This window comes from Schistocerca nitens, chromosome 1 (assembly GCF_023898315.1).
Source record: "Schistocerca nitens isolate TAMUIC-IGC-003100 chromosome 1, iqSchNite1.1, whole genome shotgun sequence".
In the NCBI taxonomy this organism is placed as follows: domain Eukaryota; kingdom Metazoa; phylum Arthropoda; class Insecta; order Orthoptera; family Acrididae; genus Schistocerca; species Schistocerca nitens.
The window spans coordinates 122452354-122477294 of NC_064614.1; the positions used below are offsets into that span (position 1 = coordinate 122452354).

General features: G+C 39.1%; 1 protein-coding gene across 2 annotated transcripts in view; it reads right to left on the reverse strand.

Moving 5' to 3' along the window:
* Positions 1–24941, reverse strand: part of LOC126242557 (arginase, hepatic) — a 71483-nt gene that overhangs the window by 10224 nt on the left and 36318 nt on the right. For both annotated transcript variants that reach the window (XM_049948096.1, XM_049948097.1), the window contains exons 4-6: positions 17506–17780; positions 7990–8046; positions 5862–6043 (exon numbers count right to left, since the gene is read on the reverse strand). In XM_049948096.1, coding sequence (XP_049804053.1) covers positions 5862–6043; positions 7990–8046; positions 17506–17780 — 514 coding nt within the window. The remainder of the gene's footprint in view (positions 1–5861; positions 6044–7989; positions 8047–17505; positions 17781–24941) is intronic.

The window sequence follows — 24941 nt, forward strand, 5'->3', positions numbered from 1 at the left end:
CCATATGGCCCGCACTTCTGTAGAATTTGGAAAGTGGCAGGTCAAACCATAAAATTGGACCTGAACTTATAGGGCCAAGAAGTGTGAGACTCCTTTTAGTCGCCTCTTACGACAGGCAGGGATACCTCGGGCCTATTCTAACCCCCGGACCCGTAGGCGGTTCGACCTGGTTATCGAGCAGGCCAAGGCAACATGTCAGCATTCTGTAAAGCATGTTATGCTACAACAGCGATATTTGGGTGGGTGTTATCCTGCTGGAAAACACTCCCTGGAATACTGTTCATGAATGGCAACACAAAAGGTCAGATCACCAGAATGACACACAAATTTGCAATGGATAACCATGAGAGTGCTCCTGCTGTCATATAAAATTGCACCCTAAATCATAACTCAAGTTGTAGGTCCAGTATGTCCAGCATGCAGATAGGTTGGTTCCAGGCCCTCCACTGGCCTCCTCCTAAGCAACACATGGCCATCACTGGCAGCAAGACAGAAACAGCTTCCATTAGAAAACACAACAGACCTCCATCCTGCCCTTCAACGACACTTTGCTGAAGTCACAAGTGATGGTTGTTCATTGTCAGTGGAATGCGTGCAACAGGGCATCTGTGTCAGAGCTGTTCTTGAAGTTGTAACAGCTCATTATGTCACTACAGTGCCATTTGCTGCCAAAATTGCTGCTACAGTTCCAGTACGTTGAGCCTGAGCTGTACATTGAACAGAATGGTCTTCCCTCTTGGTAGTGCCACATGACCATACGGAGCCCAGTCTTCTTGCAACTGCACATTCCCATGTCTTCTGCAATATCGCGGAAGGAACATAAAGCTTCTCACAGCCCTATTACAAGATGTCATTCAAATTCAGTGAGGTGTTGATAATGGGTTCTTTGTCACCTTAAAGGTATTCTTGACCAACATCAAATCACCACATCTTATCTCAAAGGTAACTCACACTCATGACTGTTGCAGCATGTATTTAAAGCAAGCCTGATTTGCGTCCTTATAGTGGTGCTCCTATTGGCATTCTTATGCCACTGGCACAAAATTTTATTGACATCATCTCTCTCATTTAGAAACACACCCACCAACTTTCATTTATATTACACAATTCCTTCCTGGTGTTGCAATTCTATTTTCCCGTCAGTGTTTAAGTCACTGCCACATGACAGTCACATTCAAGTTAGAGCTGCTAGGGGTAGTGCTCATCTGTGCATGAGGAATGCTTGCTTGTGTGAGTATGTGTGTGTTTTCTTTGCTGAAGAAGGCTTTGGCTGAAAGCTATTACGTGTTATAGTTTTCTCCTTGTGCCTGTGTGCGACTCAATAGATCATCCTTATGGTGAGCAGCAATCTATCCTTTTTGTGAGTAGCAATCTATCCTTTTTCTAACATTGCTGATAAGCCAAAAGAAAACTGCACTTAATTAATATGATAACATTACATTATTTGTTTGCTGTGATGTGGCCATTATAATTAAGACTGGCTGGGCAATGATTAAATGCGTATAAAATGTCACAGCTTTGGAAGGTTTCGTTTTGTTACATCCATGTTCCAGGGATCATAATAGTGATATCTCACTATGGTGTGGAAAGCAACATGGTGACCATTTACCCTGATCAGCCATAACATTATGACCACCTAATAGCCGGTATGTCCACTATTCGCACAGATAACAGCAGTGACACATCATGGCATGGAACTAATGAGGCCTTGGTAGAGCACTTGAGGGAATTGGCACCATATCTACACACATGTGCGCGTGTGCGCGCGCACATGTGTGTAGATATGGTGCCAATTCCCTCAAGTGCTCTACCAAGGCCTCACACACACACACACACACACACACACACACACACGTCACTTAATTCCCATAAATTCTGGGAGGGAGGTCAACGAGCTCTGATGCCACAGCCAATCACATCCCAGATGTGTTTGATCATGTTCAGACTAGGCGAGCTGGGGAGGGGGGGGGGGGGGGAGGCAGCACACATCAATTGGAACTCACCACTGTGTTCCTCGAACCACTCTATACTCCTGGCCTTGTGATAACGTACATTGTCTTGCTGAAAAATGCCACTGCTGCCAGGAAATATGATTGTCATGAAGGGTGTATATGGTCAGCAATTAGTGTACAATATTCCTTAGCAGTCATGGTGCTTTGCACGAGCTCCATTGGACCCATGGATGCCAATGTGAAAGCTCCGCAGAGCATAATGCAGCCACTTCGTCTCCATCCCACAATACAGGTATCAAGGAGCTGGTCCCCTGGAAGATGACAGATTCATGCCTTCCTATCAACGTGATAAAGAAGGTATCAACATTCATCAGACCATGCAATGCTCTGCCATGCGCCAATGTCCAGTGCCGATGGTCACATGCCCATTACATCTGACGTATCTTTTGCAGTGAATTAAAAGTCGTGGATGGTGATATACGGTTGAGCAGTAAGCCTTCTTCTGTTCCAATTCCCATTTCTAGTGCTTGCATCAACATATCCATTCTTTAGGTGACTCTACATGTTACCATTATCCTTTTCCTCTTTTTCTTTTTCTGGATTCAACACTATGGGAACTCATGCTCACATTCACAATAAACATTGTTCAGTATTTGATATTTAACTGTACTATGCAAGCACAGGATGAACAAAGAAAAGAGTGTAAACAACCACTGTAAATGATGACAGTCGCTATGCAGACAGCTGCAAAGATGCTTAATGTCATCTGCGATGATCTCTTTCACTTATCACAGCGAAGTATATGGCAGTGTCACCACACATACAGCCTCTCGTTGCTTGCAATGACTGAACCACGTTCAGGAAAAATCCATTGAAATGCCTTAAGAGTGTTATCAGTGGTATCACCACAACACCATTTGAAGGTGAGACTATAATAATGTTGTCTAAAATTCATTAACAGTTATTCCACACTCTGGGATTCTATAGAAAAGAATGCTTGTTGCAAAAACTACAGTAAAAAAGCATTATGCATTAGTATAAATGAAAAATTAGCTTGTGAAAATATTCAACTGAATTTAATGTCACTGAGCAAGTAATATTCATGGGAAGGAATGAAGGAGATTTCAAATGGATTACCAAATTTGTGTGTTTAACACATTGACTGCCATGGTATAGTTGGGTTACCGACCCCTTGGGGCCATTTACTTTTTTTTCAATATCCTGCTTTACTTTGCTCCAAGTTGTTAAGTGCAAATAAAGTGAACATATGGCATTTTAGTACCTTTTTTAAATTTTTTGTGTGAGTTACATATGATTCACATGGCCCCAGAGTAAAGGTACCAGGTGTACTCCTGTCAGTTTCTCATTCCACAGCATTTTTGTGTACAGTTCCATTATTGCTTTCATGCATTGTTGCTACAGTCTCTGTTCAGTGTTGTTTGCTCCATAACAAAGTGATATGGTGGCAGAAGAAAATGTCTCTTAGAAGTTATGAAGATGAACAAAGGCATGTACAGCAGCTTTTAGATGAAGTTATTGACATAAGTGATGAAGATTCTGTGTCTTTATTTGGTGATAGCTCAGACGAATTTTTACCAGAGGAGACCGGATGTTAAACCGGAAGTTCTGATGATGGAATCACATCAGTGAATGTAGGAAGAAGAGTTTTATATCCACATTAAGTCAGAGAACCAGACTTCACAGCTGTAAAAACCAGGCAACAAAGCACCTCTAACCATGTTAGCGCCATAACTACTGCGGTTGATTCAGGTTCAATTGAAGTAAGTGCAATATCAGAAAGTTCTGAAGATGAAGATGGCACACTTAGAACAAATTCTAATGAGATTGTCTGGGGCCATTTACGGGTAAAAATATGAAAAGCTTTACATTTATTCATTCCAGTTCTGGTGTAAATGCTTCTGTTGCACTAACTCTCAAAGGCAAGACACCATATGATTTATTCAAATATTTTGTAACTGATGAAATTTTAGAATATGTAACTCAACAAACATATTTGTATGCAAAACAGGTCTTAGAAAGTCATTCAGTAACTGTTAATCTGTGACTGAAAAAGTGGATTGATGTCAGAAGAACTGAAATTGAACAATTTTTACGATTTTTCTTATGGATGTCACTAAATGTAAAACTGAGGATTCCAAATTATTGGTCAAGAAATATGCTCTATCACAACACTGTAAAAAATGTTATGTCACACAATCGTTTTGAACTGCTTTTATGTATGTGCATTTTTCCGATAACTAGTGCCCACTGAGAAACCGCTTATTCAAAATTCAACCTCTTATAGATAAATTACTGCAGAGATTTCAAAGTGCAGTTGTGCCAGAGAAAGAAGTTTGCATTGACGAAACATTTGTGCCATTTCGCGTAAGACTAAGTTTCATTCAGTATATAAAGAATAAGCACCATAAATTCGGAATTAAATTGTTCAAACTTTGTCCGAAGGGTGGCTACACCTTGAATATGATAGTTTACTGTGGGAAGAATGTGAATCCTGGTGTTCCTCTTGCCACTTCTGTTGCTATGAGCCTTATGAGTGGATTACTAAATGAGGGCAGAATCTTATATACAGACAATTTTTACACAAGTGTTCATCTAGCACACCAGCTTCTTGAACAATCAACACATTTAGTTGGTACTCTAAGATCAAACAGAAAACTGAATCCTCAAGATGTTGCACAGGCAAAACTGAAGAAGGGGGAACACAAAGCAAAGTACCACAGGTGTAGTATTACTGAAATGGAAAGATAAGAGGGATGTTCTGATGTTGAGTACTGTTCGTGTAGAAGAAGAAGCAGAAGTTCAAACCAGGAAGGGCACAAAGAAAAAACCAGCAATGATAACTGACTATAATCAATCAAAGTATTTTATAGATCTTTCTGACCAAATGAAGTCGTACTTGCATTGTATAAGGTGGTGTGTGTGAAGTGGTACAGGAAGTTTGCAATTGAATTGCTGACAGGGTCAGCACTGGTAAATGCTCATGTGATTTACCAATACATCAACAACAAGAAGATCTCAACCACAGAATTCAAAGAGGAAGTGCCTTTGAGACTGCTCCATACAGAAGATGCCGATGAGCCTGAGACATCTCTCACCAAAGCCACCACGTTACCTGCAGATTGTGCAGCCAGAAGGTGTACAGCGTGCTAAAAAAAAAAAAAATGAAGAATGAATTTGGACGAGAGCAAGCTGTCAAGAAATGCAAACAAACTGCATGGAAATGTAAGAATTGTGACTTATATTTTTGCGTAAAATGTTTTTTTCATAAAGAACAGTGCATACAGGTGTTAGAGAAACAAAGTGGAATGACCCAAATTTTTCAGTTTTATTGTTGTTGCAATTAGAGGTGAAGAATGTAAATAAAACTGTGTGTGATTTGCAATCGACTGTGTAAGTAATATGTCAAACTAAATAATAAATAAATAATAAAAAGAGGAAAAGTCCAATACGACTGAGCAATGTGAGTTATATATAACTCACGAATTCAAATGTCAATAACTACTCTCGAGTTCTTGAAAACCGTAGGCCACGAACATGATTTGTTACTGGGGCCATAACCTACTATAACACCGAGTCACAGCACGCTCCTGTGAGTTACAACTCTACCACGGAGGAGTTGTATTTACTTCACGTGGCCCGAAGGGACCACTTACTGTGAGTTATATTTAACTCGCGTAGCAGTCAATGTGTTACGTGATGAGGGAAGATCAATTGATACAATGGCTGTTTGAGTGCATTTCTTTTCAGGAAAACAATGAAATAATATTATTAAAATTAAAGACTCCATTGCAAATAAATGTATGATATAACTAACTAGTTTGTAAGACACACAAATTAACTTTTACTAATGTCTGCACATTTAACAAGTAGTAACTGGAGACAACTTACCAGGGGTTCCAGTAGCTGGTGCTTCATTCACATCTAGGCTGTCAATATCAAAACTCATATGAATTGGACGACACCCACTTGGGTCAAGTTTTGCAAGTACAGCCTGTACTATATCTGAAACACCGTAACGTTCCACTTCCTCTGTGCTATATGCTAATATACCACAATCAGACAGGAATTTCCTACAAGAAAATAATCAGCTGATTAATGTAATTACTGATCTCTCTGTGCATAAGGTATTTATTCTGTCTAAGACTTAATACACACATGAACATTGGCGCTATTGCTCTCAAGGCAGTGAAAGAAGTAACAATTTGCCTTTACAAAATGCCATATTCTCTTTTTTTTGCAATGAAATTTTAGTGTGCCACTCCTGTATTAGACTATTCTTCAGGTTTATTGTTTAATTACCCTCTCCCTGATATTTGGCTAAGTGACAGTGCTTTTCCCCCTATTTGTGCCATTCCTAATGATTTTCCTGCAGTCATTATTTAAGAAAATCATGATCATAACACAATACTCCACATATCAATGATTTTTGTGCTTAAAAAAATCCTCATTTTTTTCTCTTGCATAATACTGTCTGCCTCTAGAGAGAACAAATGCTATAGTGGACATTCCTCCATCACAATAGTTATAATAGCTGTTGCTTATGGCAGACCTCTTATTATTATTCTCTTACTCCTATTGGATTTATTTATTACTATTCTATACACTATTATTTATAAATGTCTGTCCCCAGTAGCTGAGTGGCCAGCGCGACAGAATGTCAATCCTAAGGGACCGGATTCATTTCCCAGCTGGGTCAGAGATTTTCACTGCTCAGGGACTGGGTGTTGTGTTGTCCTAATCATCATCATTTCATCCCCATCAGTGCACAAGTTGCCGAAGTGACGTCAAATTGAAATATTTGCACCCGGCAAACGGTCTACTCGACGGAGGCTGGAAAGAGAGCATTAGAAAAAGTGAAGCAGTTACCAATGGCCAGAAGAATTTCAATGGAGCTGACAAAAATATTTGCTAAGTGTTATGTCCAGAGTGTTGTGTTATACAGTGACGAATCAGGGATGGTTAAGAAGAATGATATTTAGAAAGTTTTGAAATGTGGCTACGGAGAATAATGCTTAAAGTGAAGTGGGCTGACAGACTTAAAAACAAAGCAATAATGAAGAAAATAGGAGAACAGAGAATATTATTGGACGCGATCAGAGAAAGAAAACAAGTCTTGACTGGGACCTCTACAGAGTAGGAATTGTCTGCAACAAATAATTATAGCGGGAAAAGTGGGAGGAATGAGACAGAGGTAAGAAGGAAATCGCAATGACGGACAAAATTAGAAATGGATGAAAATACAAACAGATGAAGGAAGATGCTCACAACAGAATACGATACAGACCCTCCAGTTGAAACCAGGCCACCTGAACCCTTCCCCCAGCATCAGGAGTTTTCCTTGGAGCTCATCCTTCCCTCTCATAATCCTCCTGGCCTCAGTCTCCACTAACCCAATGCACCCACACCTTCTACCCAACAGTCCCCCCTTCCTCTCTCTTACACACCCTCCGAATCCTCTCCACCACGTCATCGTCATCATCATCACGTGCCACACAAACTTATTGGCTCAGGTGCATGTGTGTGTTGCATACTGCATTCCTATCCTGCACATCTGCTGCCTCCCTCTGGGCCATCAGCCACCCCTCCCCAATCCTCCCTCCCACCTCTTATTCCTGCTACCCATGCCACCAGTCACTGTGTATTCAGCTGCCACAATTTTTATGTGCACCTGCCAACAACTCAATGCTTCTAGTATCTGGTGAGTTGCTCAAATTTCTCCAAAGTTATTTACATTCAGTTAGGACTTTCCTCACCATAATTTCTGTAATTTAGTTAGATCACAGAATTCTTCGAAGACTAAAAAGTAGCGAGTAAATAATTAACAGATATACAGAATGTATTTTTCGTGGACCGCTTCTGTTCTTTCATTCAATAATAAAAAAATAGATCCAATCAAAAAATGTACATGAAGGTTTCATAATATTTACTACTGTCAAGAAAAGTTTTCTTAATCTATTCTCATTTTTCCTTCAAAATTGCCACATGATGTTGAATCATTTGCATTTAATGTACATACCTTTCGCCTGAGTCAACATCACGTAGACCAATGTAGCCAATGTCTTTCACAGAGAGCCTATAAAGAAAAGCAAAAGGATTTAAACTGTTATTGATTCCTGTACACAAGAAATATTTAAAAGAAAGTCAGATATTTATTTATACTTGATGGCCTTCATTACTAAGCGGTAAGGAAATTTTTATAAAAAAAAGACCAGTACCAAAGGCTAAAAATAGTAAACCATAATTATGCATTTGATAAGTGGGCATGTTGTTCTGAACCACATACTTATTTCTATGAAGTATCATGTGACCACAATTGCCTTTGCCTAGATTAGATTTACTTTCATTCCAATTGATCCGTAGTGAGGTGGTCCTCCAGGATGTGGAACATGTCAGAAAAACAACAATACATGACAAATATTTACAACTAAAACAAATAAGCTAATGTACCATTCCACAGGCCCCAAGTGGAATGATCGTCATTTTTTAATGAACACTATATGAAAGAGTCATTTTAGAAATACTAATGCACTGAATTAAAAATTAAAAAGTTTTTTATTTATTTATAAGGTGACATGGACACACGAAAAGTAGCATATACAAGCTACTTCGAACTCATTATTAGGCATGGTATTGTTTTTTATGGTAACTCGACAAACATAGTGCGGATACTAAAAATAGAGGGAAAAAAATCATTCAAAGTATGTGCACAGCAAATCACAAAGAACCATGTTGACTATTATTTAGAAAACTTAAAATATTAACTCTGCCATCCTTAGTGTCCCCCCATGAACCATGGACCTTGCCGTTGGTGGGGAGGCTTGCGTGCCTCAGCGATACAGATGGCCGTACCGTAGGTGCAACCACAATGGAGGGGTATCTGTTGAGAGGCCAGACAAACATGTGGTTCCTGACGGGCAGCAGCGTTTTCAGTAGTTGCAGGGGCAACAGTCTGGATGATTGACTGATCTGGCCTTGTAACATTAACCAAAACGGCCTTGCTGTGCTGGTACTGCGAACGGCTGAAAGCAAGGGGAAACTACAGCCGTAATTTTTCCCGAGGACATGCAGCTTTACTGTATGATTAAATGATGATGGCGTCCTCTTGGGTAAAATATTCCGGAGGTAAAATAGTCCCCCATTCGGATCTCTGGGCGGGGACTACTCAGGAGGACGTCGTTATCAGGAGAAAGAAAACTGGCGTTCTATGGATCGGAGAGTGGAATGTCAGATCCCTTAATCGGGCAGGTAGGTTAGAAAATTTAAAAACAGAAATGGATAGCTTAAAGTTAGATATAGTGGGAATTAGTGAAGTTCGGTGGCAGGGGGAACAAGACTTTTGGTCAGGTGATTACAGGGTTATAAATACAAAATCAAATAGGGGTAATGCAGGAGTAGGTTTAATAATGAATAAAAAAATAGGAGTGCAGGTTAGCTACTACAAACAGCATACTGAACGCATTATTGTGGCCAAGATAGACACAAAGCCCACGCCTACTACAGTACTACAAGTTTATATGCCAACTAGCTCTGCAGATGATGAAGAAATTGATGAAATGTATGATGAGATCAAAGAAATTATTCAGGTAGTGAAGGGAGACGAAAATTTAATAGTCATGGGTGACTGGAATTCGTCAGTAGGAAAAGGGAGAGAAGGAAACATAGTAGGTGAATATGGATTGGGGGGAAGAAATGAAAGAGGAAGTCACCTTGTAGAATTTTGCTTAGAGCATAACTTAATCATAGCTAACACTTGGTTCAAGAATCATAAAAGAAGGTTGTATACATGGAAGAATCCTGGAGATACTAAAAGGTATCAGATAGATTATATAATGGTAAGACAGAGATTTAGGAACCAGGTTTTAAATTGTAAGACATTTCCAGGGGCAGATGTGGATTCTGACCACAATCTATTGGTTATGAACTGCAGATTGAAACTGAAGAAACCGCAAAAAGGTGGGAATTTAAGGAGATGGGACCTGGATAAACTGAAAGAACCAGAGGTTGTACAGAGTTTCAGGGAGAGCATAAGGGAACAACTGACAGGAATGGGGGAAAGAAATACAGTAGAAGAAGAATGGGTAGCTCTGAGGGATGAAGTAGTGAAGGCAGCAGACGGTCAAGTAGGTAAAAAGACGAGGGCTAACAGAAATCCTTGGGTAACAGAAGAAATATTGAATTTCATTGATGAAAGGAGAAAATATAAAAATGCAGGCAAAAAGGAATACAAACGTCTCAAAAATGAGATCGACAGGAAGTGCAAAATGGCTAAGCAGGGATGGCTAGAGGACAAATGTAAGGATGTAGAGGCTTATCTCACTAGGGGTAAGATAGATACTGCCTACAGGAAAATTAAAGAGACCTTTGGAGAGAAGAGAACCACTTGTATGAATATCAAGAGCTCAGATTGCAACCCAGTTCTAAGCAAAGAAGGGAAGGCAGAAAGGTGGAAGGAGTATATAGAGGGTCTATACAAGGGCGATGTACTGGAGGACAATATTATGGAAATGGAAGAGGATGTAGATGAAGATGAAATGGGAGATAAGATACTGTGTGAAGAGTTTGACAGAGCACTGAAAGACATGAGTCGAAACAAGGCCCCGGGAGTAGACAACATTCCATTAGAACTACTGATGGCCTCGGGAGAGCCAGTCATGACAAAACTCTACCATCTGGTGAGCAAGATGTATGAGACAGGTGAAATACCCTCAGACTTCAAGAAGAATATAATAATTCCAATCCCAAAGAAAGCAGGTGTTGACAGATGTGAAAATTACCGAACTATCAGTTTAATAAGTCACAGCTGCAAAATACTAACGCGAATTATTTACAGACGAATGGAAAACTGGTAGAAGTGGACCTCGGGGAAGATTAGTTTGGATTCCGTAGAAATGTTGGAACACGTGAGGCAATACTAACCTTACGACTTATCTTAGAAGAAAGATTAAGAAAAGGCAAACCTACATTTCTAACATTTGTAGACTTAGAGAAAGCTTTTGACAATGTTAACTGGAATACTCTCTTTCAAATTGTGAAGGTGGCAGGGGTAAAATACAGGGAACGAAAGGCTATTTACAATTTGTACAGAAACCAGATGGCAGTTATAAGAGTCGAGGGACATGAAAGGGAAGCAGTGGTTGGGAAGGGAGTAAGACAGGGTTGTAGCCTGTCCCCGATGTTATTCAATCTGTATATTGAGCAAGCAGTAAAGGAAACAAAAGAAAAATTCGGAGTAGGTATTAAAATTCATGGAGAAGAAGTAAAAACTTTGAGGTTCACCGATGACATTGTAATTCTGTCAGAGACAGTAACGGACCTGGAAGAGCAGTTGAACGGAATGGACAGTGTCTTGAAAGGAGGATATAAGATGAGCATCAACAAAAGCAAAACGAGGATAATGGAATGTAGTCAAATTAAATTGGGTGATGCTGAGGGAATTAGATTAGGAAATGAGACACTTAAAGTAGTAAAGGAGTTTTGCTATTTGGGGAGCAAAATAAGTGATGATGGTCGAAGTAGAGAGGATATAAAATGTAGACTGGCAATGGCAAGGAAATCGTTTCTGAAGAAGAGAAATTTGTTAACATCAAGTACAGATTTAAGTGTCAGGAAGTCGTTTCTGAAAGTATTTGTACGGAGTGTAGCCATGTATGGATGTGAAACATGGACGATAACTAGTTTGGACAAGAAGAGAATAGAAGCTTTCGAAATGTGGTGCTACAGAAGAATGCTGAAGATAAGGTGGGTAGATCACGTAACTAATGATGAGCTATTGAATAGGATTGGGGAGAGGAGGAGTTTGTGGCACAACTTGACTAGAAGAAGGGATCGGTTGGTAGGACACGTTTTGAGGCATCAAGGGATCACAAATTTAGCATTGGAGGGCAGCGTGGAGGGTAAAAATCGTAGAGGGAGACCAAGAGATGAATACACTAAGCAGATTCAGAAGGATGTAGGTTGCAGTAGGTACCGGGAGATGAAGAAGCTTGCACAGGATAGAGTAGCATGGAGAGCTGCATCAAACCAGTCTCAGGACTGAAGACCACAACAAACAACAACATCCTTAGTGTAGGCCAACTTCTGCAGGAGGAATTAGGACCAGAATACCAGGTCACAAATTTTTTTCAAACCAAGTGCTAGTCTGGATCAGGTGACAGAGGATTTAGGTTCACTCTGTAAAGGATTTACCAGGGAAGACGCCGTGGTTATTGTGGGAGGGCCAGGGAACAGTATCGACAGAGATCCTGGGTACAGTATAGAGTGTGACCTGGTAAAGATTGCGTCAGCATTGAGACACACCAATGGTGAATCTGTATCTGTCCTGAGACGCCATGACCGGCCTCATTTGAACTCTTCTGTTCGGAGAGTTAATTTGGAGTTGGAACGGCTGTTTGGGTCGGGTGCGGGGGCTCATATTGGTGTGGTTCCTGTTGATTCTCTCAGTAGGTGGGACTATACTACGCACGGCCTACATCTCAACAGGAAAGGGAAGGGTAAACTGGCTGGGGTAATAGCAGGAAATTTAAGGGGGGGGGGGGAGGCACTGCCATGAAAGGTAAAATACCAGTGGTTACACGTGTTGGAGCAGCACCTTTTTAGGATAGGTAAGACAGAAAGATGTCAAGTTCTACGAGAGGTCAGGATTGAAACAAATCTTCAGTTTAGGAAAGAAATTAAACAGCACAATTCTAGCACATTGGATCACCAATCACAGCTGTGAATTATAAATTTTCACCAATCACCAGAAATTTTATCTCCACCAAGTTGTATCTCAGTCCTAGGTAATTGCATTGATGAATTAAAGTCACCCAACCCAGTTGACATAATCTGCCTCTCTGAACACCATGTGACCACTAGGCCTAAGCACAATGAGAAACTCAGACAGGAGAGTACTGCAAATGTTAGAATAAGTAAAGGTTCTCATAAAAGTATAATTAAAAATAATGTAAGTATATTTCTTCTGGTTTGTTTAAAAGACTTAGAAGCTGAGGATGAAATAGATATACTATGCCTGTCTGAGAATCACATTGTTACTGTATGGATAAGGTAAATGTAAGTGGATATAAGCTCTCTGCACATGTAATTAGAGAAAATATGGAGAAAGGAGGAGTTGCCATATATGTCAAAAGTTATCATTGTGCAAAAAGTATAGAAACAAAAAAGTTTTGTGTAGAGAAACATGTGCCTGTGAGCTTAAATTAAATAAAGGCACATTTATAATTGTAACTGTATATAGGTCCCCATCGGGAAATTTTCATCTATTTCTGAAAAATTTGGACTCCTTGTTGTGCTATCTGTCAGACGGGGGAAAGCAAATTATTATTTGTGGAGACTTCAATGTAGATTCTCTGAAAGAGGGTAATAGGAAAAATGACCTTGAAGTATTACTCGGTTCTTTCAATTTGACACCCGTTATTGATTTTCCTACTCGGGTGTTAAAGGATAGCAGCTCACTGATAAATAACTTCTTTATAGACCAAGATAAGTTTAACCAAATAAATGCTCAGCCTGTTGAGAATGGTCTTTCTGATCATGGTGCACAGCTAGTTACAATATATGACATAGCTCCATTCAGCAGTACTACACAGTCCTCCAAAGTAGTACGTTCAGTCAACGATTTAACAATTGCAAATTTCAGGGAAAGCCTACAGCAGTTAGACTGGGATGAGGTGTACCGTGAACCTGATGCCAATTTAAAATATAATTTATTTCATGACACTTTTGTAAATGCATTTGAAAACTGCTTCCCCAAGAAAATAGTTAAATATACTCGTAAGAAACCATGTAACAAACCATGGCTTACTAAGGGTATAAAAATATCTTGTAACCGGAAAAGGGAAATGTATCTGACAGCAAGAAAGAGTAGTGACCCAGAAACTATCAAACATTATAAAAACTACTGTGCTATATAAGAAAAGTTATTAAAAAATCCAGATGTATGTTTATCATGTCTGAAATCAGCAACTCTGATAATAAAATTAAAACAATTTGGAATATTATTAAAAGAGAAACAGGTCAACCAAGGAAGACAGTATTACCACCAAATTGAATGAAAACTTTACGAACAAAAAGTCAGAAGTTGAAAATATTTTTAATAATCATTTTCTAAATGTTGTGGATATAATAGGATCCAGGTGTTCATTAGAAGATGCTAGGCTGTTAATGGAAGAGGCCATACCTATGCAATTTGATACAATTGAAATCTCACCCACTTCTCCCTCTGAAATTAGGAAAATAATAAACTTGCTTAAAAGCAAAAGCTCACATGGAATTGATGGCATTTCCAGCAAAATACTAAAAGCTTGTTCTCAACAGATAAGTAAGATTCTCAGCCGCCTGTGTAATAGCTCTCTGGAACAGGGCATTTTCCCTGATAGACTGAAATATGCTATTGTTATACCTTTGCATAAAAAAGGGGATAGATCTGATGTCAATAATTACCATCCAATCTCCCTTCTAACAGCTTTATCCAAAAATTTTGAGAAAGTAATGTATTCAAGAGTATCTTCACATATCTGTAAAAATGAAGTACTAACAAAATGTCAGTTTGGTTTCCAGAAAGGTTTTTCAACAGAAAATGCCATATATGCTTTCACCAATCAAACTTTGAATGATCTGAATAACCAAACACCACCCATTGGGATTTTTTGTGATCTCTGAAAGGCTTTTGATTGTGTAAATCATGAAATTCTGCTAGACAAGCTCCAGTATTGTGGCATGAATGGGACAGTGTACAAATGGTTTAATTCGTACCTAACTGGAAGAGTGCAGAAAGTTGAAATAAGCAATTATCATAATATGCAAAGATCAGCACAATCCTCAAACTGGGGAACTATCAAGAATAGGGTTCCACAAGGGTCGGTCTTGGGTCCTTTGTTGTTCTTAATATATATTAATGACTTGCCGTTCTATATCCATGAAGAGGCAAAGTTAGTTCTCTTTGCTGATGATACAAGTATAGTAATCACACCTGACAAACAAGAATTAACTGATGAAATTGTCAATAATGTCTTTTAGAAAATTACTAAGTGGTTCCTTGTAAACGGACTCTCACTGAACTTTGATAAGACACAGTACATACAGTTCCGTACAGTAAATGGTATGACACCATTAATAAATATAGACCTTAATCAGAAGCATATAGCTAAGGTAGAATATTCAAAATTTATAGGTGTGTCCATTGATGAGAGATTAAATTGGAAGAAACACATTGATGATCTGCTGAAACGTTTGAGTTCAACTACTTATGCAATAAGGGTCATTGCAAATTTTGGTGATAAACATCTTAGTAAATTAGCTTACTATGCCTATTTTCACTCATTGCTCACACATGGCATCATATTTTGGGGTAATTCATCACTGAGGAATAAAGTATTTATTGCACAAAAGCGTGTAATCAGAATAATAGCTGGAGTCCACCCAAGATCATCCTGCAGACATTTATTTAAGGATCTAGGGATATTCACAGTAGCTTTTCAGTATACAGGGTGTTACAAAAACGTACGGCCAAACTTTCAGGAAACATTCCTCACACACAAATAAAGAAAAGGTGTTATGTGGACATGTGTCCGGAAATGCTTAATTTCCATGTTAGAGCTCATTTTAGTTTCGTCCACCTACGCTCAATGGAGCATGTTATCATGATTTCATACGGGTACTCTACCTGTGCTGCTAGAACATGTGCCTTTACAAGTACGACACAACATGTGGTTCATGCACGATGGAGCTCCTGCACATTTCAGTTAAAGTGTTCGTACGCTACTCAACAACAGATTCGGTGACCGATGGATTGGTAGAAGCGGACCAATTCCCTGGCCTCCACACTCTCCTGACCTCAACCCTCTTGACTTTCATTTATGGGGGCATTTGAAAGCTCTTGTCTATGCAACCCCGGTACCAAATGTAGAGACTCTTCGTGCTCGTATTGTGGACGGCTGTGATACAATACGCCATTCTCCAAGGCTGCATCAGCGCATCAGAGATTCCATGCGACAGAGGGTGGATGCATGTATCCTTGCTAACGGAGGACATTTTGAACATTTCCTGTAACAAAATGTTTGAAGTCACGCTGGTACGTTCTGTTGCTGTGTGTTTCCATTCCATGATTAATGTGATTTTAAGAGAATTAATAAAATGAGCTCTAACATGGAAAGTAAGTGTTTTTCGGACACATGTCCACATAACATATTTTCTTTATTTGTGTGTGAGGAATGTTTCCTGAAAGTTTGGCAGTACCTTTTTGTAACCCCTGTATATACTCTCTTATGAAATTTGTTATTAACAACCAAACCCAATTCAAAAGTAATAGCAGTGTGCATAACTACAATACTAGGAGAAAGGATGATCTTCACTATTCAAGATTAAATCTAACTTTGGCACAGAAAGGGGTGAATTATACTGCCACTAAAGTCTTTGGTCACTTACCAAATAGTATCAAAAGTCTGACAGATAACCAACAAGTATTTAAGAAGAAATTAAAAGAATTTCTGAATGACAACTCCTTCTACTCTATAGAGGAATTTTTAGATGTAAATTAAGAAAAAAAAGAAAAAACCAAACAAAAAACTATAAAAAAATAAAAAAAAATAAAAACGTTGTTATATTAACTTAATTATGTTGTTAAATTAACTTAATCATGTCATGTACTGGAAAATTTGACTCGTTCCACATCATTACGAAATATCGTATTCATGATCCATGGAACTAGTATTAACCTAATCTAATCTAATCTAATCTTACACATACATGTGATTATTATATTTTTGTACACCAGACATGAATTATTTGAGGGAAACCATTTTGTCCATTCACATGATACTAGAAACTAAAATTTTATGCTCCCCACCCACCGCCTCAGATTGTATGCCCACGGACCTCAATACATGGAAAAGAAAATTTGTAATAAATTAAAAGGGAACAAGTTGAAGCAGATGAATTTGGGTTCACTTAAAATAAAGCTATATGACGTACTGGCACTGAAGTGTTATTACTCAGTGGATGAATCATGAGGGACAAACTGGAAATTTGAGCTGGATACAATGTGCTACACATTCCAAGAAATATCCTTATAGTGTTATTATTTATTATAGTGCTATTATTTATTAATGGAAAATCATTGTAACTGTTTTATAAATTTTTGACATGTCCCCTGTACGCAAACCAAATGGATTGCAAATGTATGTCATGAGATAAATAAAACACAATTCACAAAATGTATTATATCTGCGCAGAAAACAGTTTACCTTTCCTTTAACTTAAGCAAGGAAAGTCAAACATTCATTAATGCTTAAGGAGGTGGAAGTATTGGGAACTTTATGGTAACAGTTAAAAGTAATAAAACTATTTGCTGGAATTATAATTTTTTGAGTATATCTACCAATTATTTACTTTATTTTGTGAACTGCAAATGCATATTTCCTTCAAAATAATATACCTACAAAGTTTCCTTGCTCACTTGTGAGAGACAGGCAGAAGTTCAAATCATTTCTCACAAAAATCTTAAAACTTATACGCATTAAAAATTATAAATACGTACTTGGGCACCAACCACTCCATTGCAGGCAAGTCTGGAAGCCATGTCTCGGCAATCTCTTTGAGTAAAAGAGCAACAGGCATGCCATGTGCATTTCCTGATGGGCTAGTTGACATTGTGTTAATGTCTGCATGGGCATCAATCCATAGTATAATTGGTAACTTATCTCCCAGTCCATTAACACTGCCAGTGATGGAGCCAGCAGTAATCGAATGGTCCCCACCAATTGTGAGGCACATGTGACCGCTCGACACAATTTCCCGCACATGGTTTGATACCTGTTGTCAAAACAATACTTGTAGAAACATGACACCGTCTGTTTGTGAACATGTATAGTAGAAAATTCAGTACAGACTTACTATGGATACAACACATCTTTCGAGACAAAAATTTGTGAAATAGTAAGAAAAATTAACTTCATTTTCTTACAATTCTTACACTATGGGATAGTGGGGAGTGGGGGAGGAAATACAGAAGTGGGGCAATGTAGTCAGCCAGGAAATGTAGGTGATGTATGTATGAAGGTTTTGTATCAATTAGCCCTGTTCAAAGCTCAGAACCATTTTCAATCCTATTTTATGTACCCAATGATTACTCAATGCCTTATGCCTCAATTATACAGAAGTGGTTACCGTAACTCTTTCCACTACGTGTATTCATTTCCCAGGACTTGACAGTTTGAAATTGATTTTACAAATGTTTTCAAGCTATTGCCTGATGTTCTTTGTGGCTGCTAACAATACAAACCTTCAACACTAGTATGTATGCAACAGGTTACGAATTAGAGACTTGCTACAGATTGTGATGCAATTTTGAACATGGGTTTCAGAAAACTGGAAGTATTTTCCAGAATGTATACTGTTAACTGCAAGAAAAAGGGTGGGCATTATTTGCTGGTTAATGGTATATATAAGTAAAGCTGAAGCAAAACTCTAAGATGAGAAAAGGGGAATTTCCAAAGAAGCAGCACTCCTGATCCTTTTGAAAAATGTAGACCAGAACAAGGATTTTTGTATCAATGGTAAAGTGTCAGTGAAATATTTGTTCCTCATTATCAACCACAACACTACTATCTCTGTCTAACTTTTGACAGGTCTTCAGACTGCTGCTTCCATCTCATGTGATAGCTGCATTCTGGACTGAGCTGTCACAGTTGGCGGTCATGTGTGCATGAGATGTGCTTGCTTGTGTGTATGAATGGTGCATGTTTTTCTTTTGCTGATGAAAGCTATGGCCGAAAGCTTTGTGTAAGTGTCTCCATAAGTGTCTTAATTGTGCCTGTCTGCAACTTGACGTGCCTTCTTTACACATTGTTGGTATTCCTACCTGGAGTTTCAACTGTTCAACTTCATTTAGAATGTAACAACATGTATCTCGAAAATAATATTATGGATCTAAAAAGAAAAGAAGTTGTTGTTGTTATGGTCTTCAGTCCAGAGACTAGTTTGATGCAGCTCTCCATGCTACCCTATCCTGTGCAAGCTTCTTCATCTCTGAGAAACTACTGCAACCTACATCCTTCTGAATCTGCTTAGTGTATTCATCCCTTGGTCTTCCTTTATGACTTTTACCCTTGACGCTTCCCTCCAATACTAAACTGGTGATCCCTTGTTGCCTCAGAACATGTCCAACCAACCGATCCCTTCGTCTAGTCAAGTTGCGCGACAAATTCCTCTTCTCCCCAATTCTATTCATTAGTTACGTGATCTACCCATCTAAGCTTCAACATTATTCTGTAGCACCACATTTCGAAAGGTTCTATTCTCTTCTTGTCTAAACTATTTATCATCCATGTTTCACTTCCATACATGGCTACACTCCATACAAATACTTTTGGAAAAGGCTTCCTGACACTTAAACCTATACTTGATGTTAACAAATTTCTCTTCTTAAGAAACACTTTCAGTATCTCTCAGGAAAGGGTTGATTAAAATAAAAATTTAACTGCTTACAAATAAGAAGATTTTTTTAAAATCTTTATGCTAATATCTTTTTTTTTCACTGTGAATGGCTGCCAGCTATTATGGGTTGTCCATAATTGTTATGGATTTATCATCTTAAGTATGGAATTATGGAAAGTTACTAAAAATTACAAAATACACCTTTTTCAGTTTGGTGTTTTGTAAAACTGGTACAGGTACTGTTTATATTTCACTAATCATATGGTACTAAAATGTTTTATAGATTGCAATGATTTCCTTCCCAAGTAAGTAGAAAATCTGTCTATGAATGATTTCATCACCATGGCTTATTAAAGTAAGTTATTTCGAGTGCCGATGAAAATTTTTTGTTCCCAGAGAGTAAGCTCAAATAGTACGAGGGTTGCCCAGAAAGTAATGCACTGCATTTTTTTTTCCTCAGCGAAAAACAATGCTATGAGTGCAAAATGTTTTGTATGTATTATCTGAAGTCTCCTGAGCGAGCACGCCAAGTTTCTGTTACTTCTGACCGATGGCGTAGCTACGGGACAGTTTCAAACTGGCATTTGTAGGTGATGCATGTTACAAGCAATGTGCCGTCATTGAATTTCCACTGTAGAGAAATAAATTGTGGGGAATATTCAAAAATCGCTTGTGTAAAGTCTATGGAGCACCTGCTGTCGACAGAAGTACTGTTAGTCGCTGGGCATGGGGGGTGGTCATCAGAAGGTGGTTCGGTAGAGCTCCACGATTTGCAGTGGTCGGGGAGACCATCCACAGCTGTCACATCTGACATGTTGCAGAGAGCTGATGTTGTCATTCACGAGGACAGATGCATTATGACTCGGCAGTTGGAAGACATTTTGAGGACGATGAGGAGGTGATTAACACAGTGAAGCACTGGCCTGGCTCCGCCACCAGGACAAGGACTGGTACCGACAGGGCATACACCCAGGGCCAGCGCAAGGCATGTGTGAAAAGTGTGGCTGCATGGGGTGGCACTAGATTAGATTAGATTAATATTTGTTCCATAGATCATGAATACGACACTTCGTAATGATGTGGAACGTGTCAGGTTAATAAAAGATGTCTGTACAAGATATTACATTACACAAAATATTGCATGACACTAATGTTTAAGGTTCCCCCCCCCTCCCCCCCCCCTTAATTTATATCTAAAAATTCAGCCAATGAGTAGAAGGAGTTGTCATCTAGAAATTCTTTTAATTTATTTTTAAATGTTAGTTGGCTATCTGTCAGGCTTTTGATGCTGTTTGGTAGGTGACCAAAGACTTTTGTGGCAGCATAATTTATCCCTTTCTGTGCCAAAGTCAGATTTAACCCTGGTGTTATAGCTATGCACACTGCTATTACTTTTGAACTGGGTTGGATTATTAACAACAAATTTCATAAGTGAATATATATACTGTGAGGATCCCTAGATCCTTAAATAAATGTCTGCAGGATGACCGTGGGTGGGCTCCAGCAATTATTCTGATTACACGTTTTTGAGCAATGAATACTTTTCTACTCAACGATGAATTACCCCAGAATATGATGCCATACAAAAGCAGTGAATGAAAGTAGGCACAGTAAGCTAATTTACTGAGATTCTTATCACCAAAATTTGCAATAACCCTAATAGCATACGTAGCTGAACTCAGACGTTTCAGCAGACCATCAATGTGTTACTTTCAGTTTAACCTCTCATCAATGGACACACCTAAAAATTTTGTAAATTCTACCTTAGCTACAGACTTCTGTTCAAAGTCTACATTTATTACTGGAGTTGTGCCATTTACTGTACGGAACTGTATATACTGTGTTTTATCAAAATTTAAAGAGAGTCCGTTTGCTGAGAACCACTTAATTTTGTGAAAAATATCATTTACAATTATATCACTTAGTCCTTGGTTTTTGGATGTTATTACTATACTTGTATCATCAGCAAAAAGAACTAACTTTGCATCTTCATCAATGTGGAATGGTAAGTCATTAATGTATATCAAGAACAGTAAAGGACCTAAGACCGAACCCTGTGGGACCCCGTACTTGGTAGCCCCCACAGTTTGAGGAATCAGCTGTTGTTTTAACATTACATGAACCACTTATTTCAACTTTCTGCATTCTTCCAATTAAGTATGAATTAAACCAAGGGGAGGAAAATCTGCCCCCCCCCCTTTTTTTAAGGACAAACTCAACATTCATGCCCAAGAGGGGATTCGAAACCAAACCTCGGAGGGAGTGGTTTTGAGAACTGTGGCATGGTGCCTCAACTACCTGCTGGCCGCCCCTTTTGAATAAGGGGAGGGAGGAGGACTAATTTCTTCCTTGCCACTGTGGCAGCACCGTCGTGTTTACGTCGGAGGAACAGAGAGGGGAAGCTGTCTGGTGTATACGCCAGTATTCTTATGAGTGGAGCGCTTACAGCCTGTTACACGCCGTGCGTTTACTCACAACTAACTAAATCTAATTTGGAAATTCGAATGCAAAGTTCGATACTGCGGTTACATTTTAAGCCCTTCAATGGCAGTTTCCAAGTGTATTATTCTTCCCGGATTATGGAAAAGAATGGTTGAACATAACTACAGTCAAACATGTCCAACACCTACAATGGCTATAAGTATTCCGAATGGGTAAATACACTGCGAGTAATTACAAGGGATAAAGACATTGCTAATAAGCCTGGCATAAGTTGGGTTTCGACGTATTTTTGAAAATTTTTGCTATCCGTTTCTGAGTGATAGTCGGACGTTTTGGTTTTCGAGCCATGAAACACCTGTCTCCGCCTGCATGAACAATAATTAAACTCTGACCGGCACTTTTGTCTGACAATACCACTCACACACTATTGCTTTGCCAACATTTATTTACTGTATAATGCGTGTGAATCCACGTTTAATCTTAGTAAACTACTGGTCGCTTTGATTCTGATGAAAACCTGAGAAAGTATGGTCTTTTAGCAACAATGCCCTCTCGTCCACACAAAACAAAATTGTTCAAATGGCTCTGAGCACTAGGGGACTTAACCTCTGAAATCATCAGTCCCCTAGAACTTAGAACTACTTAAATCTAACTAACCTAAGGACATCACACACATCCATGCCCGAGGCAGGATTCAAACCTGCGACCGTAGCGGTTGCGCGGTTCCAGACTGAAGCGCCTAGAACCACTTGGCCACAATGGCCGGCCCACAAAACAAAACCTTAATTCTGACACCTTCTAAAACGAAAATCCATAGGCAGAACATTGCTTCTAAGGGTTTCCTTGCTAGCTCTGAATCTCATTTCTGTTTGACAAAAGTTGTGCAGTTTTCGCAAAGTTCGTATTTCTTTCTATTGTTCGTAATGCCATAGAAATTGCTGCCTGATAATACATTTATCCATATCATCGGTCACATACTTATTGTGAGATTCTTGCTTCTTCTTCTTGGGCACTAGTTTAACCGTAGCCTCGCTGTACCTCGTCATGTGACCTAGTTCCTGGCACGGCCACGTCACCACTTCACCTTTCCAGGCAATAGGTATTGTTGCGTTCTCTACAACAAAAACTACAGAATTCGTTTCGGTAGTTGCCGAGGGGGTCAAGATTGGTCTGAAGCACTTTCATTGCGTATCGTAAGAACAGAAGAATTGCTGGGCCCGAATTGCCTGTAACTTGGGATGTAATAGGTAAGTGCTTTTCATATAATGTACAATTAGTATTGCAATTGCACGTTACTCACAAGTTAGAATTTTTCTATTTCAAGATTGCAGAATAGGAAAATTTATTTTTCTTGTGATCTGTTACTTCAAAAATTGGCAAGTTGGCATATAAGCACGCGTCGTCCCAATAGCTAGAATGAAAATAAAGTGAAGAAAAATGAAGTGATACGGCAAAGGCTAATTTGTTACCCCTTATACCATAATCAGACATGAAAGAAGTGACACAAATTACGACAGATGAGTGTCAGTTCTTTGAAATGAACAATCGCAGTGCTGTGAGTTAATATATTTCGACTATCATTAGTACCCATCGATGCCCGGGTGTGTATTTATTGCTTTATTATGTTACTGCATCTCCTTATTCTTCCTCTCTCCACTGTCTCCCGCCCCACTCTTTGACCGTTTCACCAGCGTCTGTAGTGAAATTCAGCCTGAAATTCAATTTCACGTGGCTCAGTTCTTATGACTTCATCTCCTGAACAGTATATCCTAAAGTAATATAATTTTCGTTTACGTTCAGTGGAATATCAGGAAATTGTCTGCAAAGTGTGTTGCAAATAAAGTTAGTACACTGACATTAACAGTTAGTTTCACATAATCGTTCTTTACAGGCTGGATCGAAACATGTCCGACGGTAGAAAAAGACTGTCTGGCAGTGAATATAGGAAAAGACGGGCGCTGAAAGAAGATGACGATAAGAAGCAAAAGGATGCACTACAACGATACTTCAAGCCAAAGAGAGAACGATCTAGCAGCGGTGAGGGTGGAAAAATAGATCCTGAAAGTACAGAAACTAGTGGAGCTACTGCAGCTACGTCTTTATCTTCAGGACATGACCAGAAAGTTGATGAACACAGTACCCTGACCATTGCATACAGTAGCAATGCTGATGGTGGGCCATCCACAACATGTTCAACAGACCTCGCCTGGACTCAAGACCTGCTTTGTGACGAAAGCTCCAAGATTGAAACATCAGGCAGAACTGAAATTAGGCAACCCGATTTGGAAAATGCTGGAGGAACATCAGCCGAAGTACTCACCACCAGAGAAGGGATTGAAGGCAAGCCTAAACTGGACGACACAATTGACTCAGATCCTGGAAGATGGCCGGAAATTATTACTGACTGCATTCAAATGACTTTGGTCATGCGAGGTCCTCCCAAGTGCATTAAGGAAGCTGAAGAATGTCCTAAAAACGCGTACAACCGGCATTTCAGCCCTGTGCACTACAGCTATTCTTTGAAGAATTTACAAGAAGCAGATCGACATTGGTTGGTGTACTCAAAGAACCAGGATGCTGTGTTCTGTTTTTGTTGCAAACTTTTTTCCATCATCTACAGTAAAAATTGTAAAGAACAGTATAAGCGACTGGCGGCAGGTTGCTTCGTATCTCAAAAGTCACGGGAAGTCTACCAAGCATTTGACTTCATATAAAAAGTGGATTGTGTTTTCCGAGGGACTGAAAAAGTCACTAACTGTCGATGTTCATCATCAAAGGCTTCTGAATACTGAAAGCGAACATGGGAAAAATGTTCTTGAGCGCTTAATAGCAATAATTCATTTCTTGGGTCGGCAATGTCTGCCTTTGAGAGAAAGTACAGATACACTCTTTCAGCCTGACAACGGAAACTTCTTGAAACTTGTTGAATTATTCAGAAATTTTGACACTGTGATGATGGAGCACCTGCACAGAACAAAGCAAGGTGAGAACAAGGGTCATCATTATCTTGGAAAAGAAACACAGAATGAAATAATTCACGTTATTGGATCATCTATAACCAACAACATTCTATTAATGATGAAATCTGCAAAGTAT